Here is a 5,984-nt window from a genome sequence, read left to right as displayed (position 1 = left end):
TTCAAAATTCAAAATAGCTGTCACAAAAAGTAAGGCACCATTGATCTAGTCAAGCAGAAACAGTTGAAGCGCTGGATTCTAATTCTAAGCAGGCCCTTAGCTCTGTACAGGGTGTAGCATCTAGATATGTTGTAATGTCAGTCAATCATATAGGAAACTGAAGTATATCAAAGTAGTTAATATTTTTCATTAAAAACAAATGATGGCAAATGAACATAGATTCACTCCTGTAGAAATTAGATACAATTTTACTTAGAGAATGTCATGAAAAACATATTCATTCAGAAATTGTGCCCCATTAAAAACTTCGACTTATATCTGACTTGTTTCTTTGATCTAGTATAGCAATATGGTACACTGCACACAGAATGCCAGTGACATGTCTTGCTCCAGGTACACTCCTTTCACAAGCAAATGCATTTTTCTGTTTCTTTCATGTAGATATGAATAAATACAACGCACTGCCAATGATAGGACGGCCATGAATTTGCACTTGAAGATGTGATGTGGCTACTTTGGAAGTGGGGTATTTGCAAGCCTCCAAGAATAAGGCTCCAGGATTCCCAGAAGTCTGGACCCGGCCACCTCACCAGCTGGGACTGCAGCCGAGATTTCTTCGAGGTCTTCTTTGCTTAGCTTTACCTTTACAGCACCCATGTTATCATCAAGGTTCTTCACTTTTGTTGTTCCTAGATTCAAAGATAATTAGAAAACTTGTGTGCATAATAACATATAACTTTGATGGTATTTGAAAAAAAATATAGCTTATCTGGCTATCACATGAACAACAGTAATATTTCCTTTTCTATATGAAGCATAGGGGCATTTAAACTAAGTAAACATCAAATGAACTAGAATACGTGCTATATCAGCTAAATGTGCAAACCATCTCCCAATTATACTGGAGAAAATTATGATTTTCCATTTTATTTTAGTGGCATGAACATAGTTCTGTAAGGGAACAAGGTGGATGAGAAGAACATATTCTTAAAAGAAAAGAATGCTCCACAGAATCTGATCCTGGAGTCACAAGTCACAACTCTTATTGAAGTGGAGAACATCTGCTAAGTTTGCAACAGCAAAGGTAATGCAATTTTCAGTCTCTCTCCATATTATTGAGGAAATTGCTTTCTAGTGAAATGACAGGGACAAGGTAAAGATAGATGGCATATTGTGGCATGTAAAAGAACACAATAATACAAAAAGTAGTTCATATTAGTCAAATAGTTCAGGATTAGGCATTACTGTTGTTTTTTAGGTTGCGATGGTGAAGCATGACAAAATGAGCAAAAGATTGTTCAAACTATTCTTCACTTACTGCATCTAGAGAAAAACGCAAGGCAACACTATAATTCAGAAGACCAACAGGCAGGCCTAACTCAAATTGGCTCACTCCTTCCAGTGTCTGACAGCAGATCTTTGTTACCGGAGAGGGGGGTGGGACGAAGATTTGCACATTACTGTTCAGTTCAATCTTTCTTTCTCAGCTACTGCAATATATTGGTCTGTTCAGGGAACATATGGATGTCTGTTTCCAAAATTGTTATATGCAGAGTGTCTTATATACTTACTACAGAGTAGAAAAACCTTCATATATTCGTCAAAACTAAATGATTTCAACTTTTTATCTAGTACAGTACTAGTTCTAATTTATGACTTGAGGATCTTCTATGTGTATAATAATCTTATCCAATTTATGAAGGCTACTCAGATGAAAATTCTTGTAAGCTCAGATCACTCAAATTAGTGCGAACACCTGATTAAGCATATTTATAATGCACCACCATCACTGCAAAACCTCATAAGTCCAATGTTTTTCGAATAAGTAAAACCTGAACTTCCATCGTGCTTGAAAGGTTATAGGCCAGTGTTTTACAGTGAGGATTAAAGGGGCCAGTGAAAAAAAAATGGGTGGGTTCTCGGTGTAAATACGTCCTGATCGTTATTTTTTCCAAAATTGGTCTGCTTACCTCAACTAGCACCATATGATGGTTATTTATTTGCACATGGATGTACTTTTACATCTTATAGCTGATCAAAGCATCATATGTTTTAAAAATTCGTTTGACAAAAGGATTATTTTTCCTAACTGCGCAGGCTGAGTTCTTTTTTTTTTTTTGGGTGTGATGTGAAAGGTTTGATGATTTCTACTTGCAGAGATGTCAAGATGTATTACCAGGGATTGGGACTACATCTTCTCCTTGATGAAGAACCCAGGAGAGAGCAAGTTGAGCAGGGGTGCATCCATACTTCTTGGACAACATTTCAAGTCGTGTATACATAACTTTATTCTTCTCCAAGTTCTCCCCAGTATACCTAGGATGTTTAGACTGAAAAGTGGCAGAGACACTAAGTCACATAAAACAACGTCAATGTTTTTATGCATGAAAAATTAATATGGTAGAATACATCTCGCTTTACCAATAAACTTTCTGATGGTATACTCTCTACAGCTGCCCTGCCAGCAAAGAAGCCACGGGCGAGTGGGCTGTATGGAACTATTCCAATACCAAGCTCCCTGAATGCAAGTAAAGCTTTTTATGACAAAGACAAAGGCATGACGTTGAGGTTCAAAGAACCAAAGCTAAGAAATATGAAGCATAAGCTAACTAGAAAGTGTAGTATATAATAAAGAGACAAATTGAACACCATCTGAACATTGTCAATAGTGTCCACACTGAAAAATAGTAAATCCTTAAAATGCATAACTTGAAACAATCAAACAGTCCATATTATTCCAGAGTGATGGGTTCAATACACAAAGTTTTCATCACTGTAAAATAAAGAGGCAGCATCACATAATATGTAAACTGGGTTCAGATGATTGCGAAGTTGATGAGATATATTAATCGGCCTTTGCTCAACTCATGTATATTATGTTATCAGATCTATATACTTTTGACATATAAGTACACAAACTTAAAACAAATGCAGTTATTTCATGCTAACCACGAAACTCGGAGTATTAGTGAACATAAATCTGATAGGCACAGTATTAGTGTATATTATTAACATGGGGGAAAAATAAGATAAGTTTTCTCTCCCATTTTAGATATCGTTTTTTAATCAATACAAGTAATTTTCCAACAGAACATACTGTGAATAACAAAACTTCATCACTGCCACATGCACCATACATGATACATGGACATTCCATAAGCACCAATCATCCTAATTAACGCTCCAAGCACAAGTTCCGATGGAAAAAAGAAGATTGTATTAAAGACTAATAAAACTTTCATGATACATCAAATGCTAAAAGTTTCTGGAAGTAAAATAGACAGCTTTGTTAGATTATATGGGATAAGGAGTGGATGAACCTGCAGACTGGTATTATATCTTCCTCTATATCTCTGGTCCATAGCGACCACTCCAACTGTACTGCAGTAATTGGATGAACTGCATGAGCCCGACGAATGGTATCTGCACTAGCCTCTGACAAGCCAACATACTTCACTTTCCCTTCTTCGACCAACTTTTTGAGTTCCCTCATCTACACACCCATTGATGACGTCAGGAAGAACAGATGAAATGCAAACTACAAAACATAGTTCACAATCAACAGATACACACAGTTTCCTCTATAGGCACTGACTGATCAATGCGATGCTGGTAGTAGAGATCAATGTAATCAACAGCAAGGCGCTGAAGACTTGCTTCACAACATGCTCGCACATAATCTGGTGTGCCCTTCACACGCATGCCACTGACATCAAATCCAGCAATGCCAAATTTGGTGGCAACTTGTACCTTCTCACGGGGAAAATGATTAAGTGCCTGCTTAAAAAAAAATCTAATTATGATAATGATGAAAATATACAATCTGTGTACCAAAATGTGTTTTAAGTATACAATCAAGGAGGAATACAGCAACTGATATAGGGGTCAGCATGCTCCATGTCATATGTAATAGGCACATCAGTGACCCAAGAGTCAAAGAAGCCCAGGGTTGCAAGTTACATCCTTGGAATACTAGCTCATTGGCTTTAGAAAGGGTCATCATAGAAACCAAACAGCTGCTGAGGTATCTCTCATACAAGTAGGGTCTCAAAGTTTGAGTTTTAGAATAAACAATAGCGAAAGGTGAGAATTTTGTAGCTCCCATTATGTTGGAGAAAAGGATTTTGGAGCCTTACGCAGATGTGCTCTCCTGATTCAAAAGATTATATAAAGGAGAGTCCAATTTCGATAAACGATGGTTGGGCAAGCATGTGTCTGCTCAAACTATAGTTGGACAAGCATGTGCCTGTTATAAAAGGGTAGGCAGGTTTGGTTTCTGCAAAGCGTCAATGGTTTTCTAACATAATTACGTTTGGAGAGAATAATATAGACCTTACCTTCTAACTTGATTCATCTATATCAAGCCACAGTAATTTATCAAACAAAATAAAATGTTGGCAAAGATTGTAATCCAACTACCGTTAGCTGCCTGGAAATGAATGACTGGACTTTTCACATCATCTATGAAATTTTACAAAGGGGAAAAATTCTCTGCGCCCTGCAAAAACAAAATAAGTGTTTCCCTGTGGTCTGATACAATTCAAGAGTGATGACAATGACAATTCTAGTGTTGGATAACAGACATGTGAGCACTGACAAAAGAAAACATGGTGCATTTTGCACACTCTGCAACTTTTGCTCATCATAAACTCACAGATACAGCAGGCAGGATGGTAAGTCATTTGAATTCTTTTATATAAAAAGGTTCACCGGTTATATAAAGTTTACGACTCTTTCTCGACAAATTCATATCAAATTCATATTGCTTTGAGCTAGGTCAATGGAGAAAATGTAGAGTAAGTTTGAGTAGGAGAAAGGTGATCATATAAGAGATATCATATTTCCATCTATTTTCACCTGAATATCCAATTTTAGAATTCACCAACATCTTTTGTCCGAAAGATAATATCCTAATAAACAATAAAGATCTTAAAAAATCCCACAAATAGGCATCGGATCTGCCAAACTTTCTTAGCCAACAGGACATAGCCAAATCAAACATCCTTGTCAAATTACATCATCCTTCAGCCAAATTGGACATCCTCCGCAAATCGCTGGGCTGGATTGAGAAAGATTTTACCTTTCCAAGCAGGACTTCGTTGGTGTGTGGCCCGTACGCATCTGCAGTGTCGAAGAAGGTGATACCAGCCTCAAACGCGTGCCTGATTATGGCGATTCCGGCTTCCTCAGGGACTGGGGCGTTGTAGACTCCGGTGAGGCCCATGCACCCGAACCCAAGCTTGGACACCTGCATTTCACATTGCGCGTCTTCAATTGATCAGACCCACTAGCAAGACCTCACCAATTGCAAGAAACCCGCAATCCCCAATAGAAAATCACATCTTTTGTCCATGTATCTCTTGCAGGGTCGCATCTCCCTTAGTTTCCTTTCGCAAGATTTGCGATTTAGTGCGGTGGGATCAAATCAGATTATTCAGAGTTCAGATGAAAAAGGAAACTGCAGATTTCTTCTTCCGCTACCGAAAGATTCGAGACTAAATTCGAGAATATGGGGTCTTACAGTCAGTTACCTCGAGGCCCTGCGTGCCGAGCTTCACCCTGGGCATTTCGCTCCGTTCCATCTTCGGATTCGCGCACGGGCACGGAGGGAGAATTGCGTTGACTATCTGGCGAACAAGTGTGGAGTGGAGAAGTACAGATCGCTGCGGCAGCGAGCCAGCGAGCGGACTGCACGGGTTTGACTTTTATTTTTTTAAGATGGTTTTGGACTTTTGGTCCATTTGATCGAAGATCAAGCGTTCAGAACTTCATATGGTCGAAATGCCGAAACTGGAAGTGTGGCAATGTTCCTTGAGTATACGAAGAAACACGTTCTTTTCTATTTCAGTAATTCAATTGTCTTTTTTAATTGCGCTAGAATTGATAAAAACTTCTTTAGCTAATTGGATCCCACACACTAGAAATAGTCTATAGATTGTACCATACCAGTATCCCACGCACACAAGTATCCAGACGAATAGCAA

At 38.4% G+C, this 5,984-nt stretch overlaps 1 protein-coding gene across 1 annotated transcript; it reads right to left on the bottom strand.

Annotated features, from left to right (window-relative positions):
* Positions 1–204: 204 nt before the first annotated feature.
* Positions 205–5,738, bottom strand: LOC101776602 (perakine reductase). Its single transcript, XM_004983023.3, has 7 exons — positions 5,532–5,738; positions 5,081–5,248; positions 3,574–3,777; positions 3,321–3,493; positions 2,422–2,518; positions 2,177–2,330; positions 205–689 (listed from the first exon to the last, which is right to left on the bottom strand). The coding sequence occupies exons 1-7, from the start codon at positions 5,580–5,582 to the stop codon at positions 511–513; spliced, it is 1,026 nt and encodes a 341-aa protein (XP_004983080.1). The 5' UTR covers positions 5,583–5,738; the 3' UTR covers positions 205–510.
* Between the last annotated feature and the right edge of the window lie 246 nt (positions 5,739–5,984).

This window comes from Setaria italica, chromosome IX, assembly GCF_000263155.2.
Source record: "Setaria italica strain Yugu1 chromosome IX, Setaria_italica_v2.0, whole genome shotgun sequence".
Lineage (NCBI taxonomy): Eukaryota > Viridiplantae > Streptophyta > Magnoliopsida > Poales > Poaceae > Setaria > Setaria italica.
Note: the sequence above shows the minus strand (reverse complement) of the source record. Positions and strands in the feature narration are given on the sequence as shown.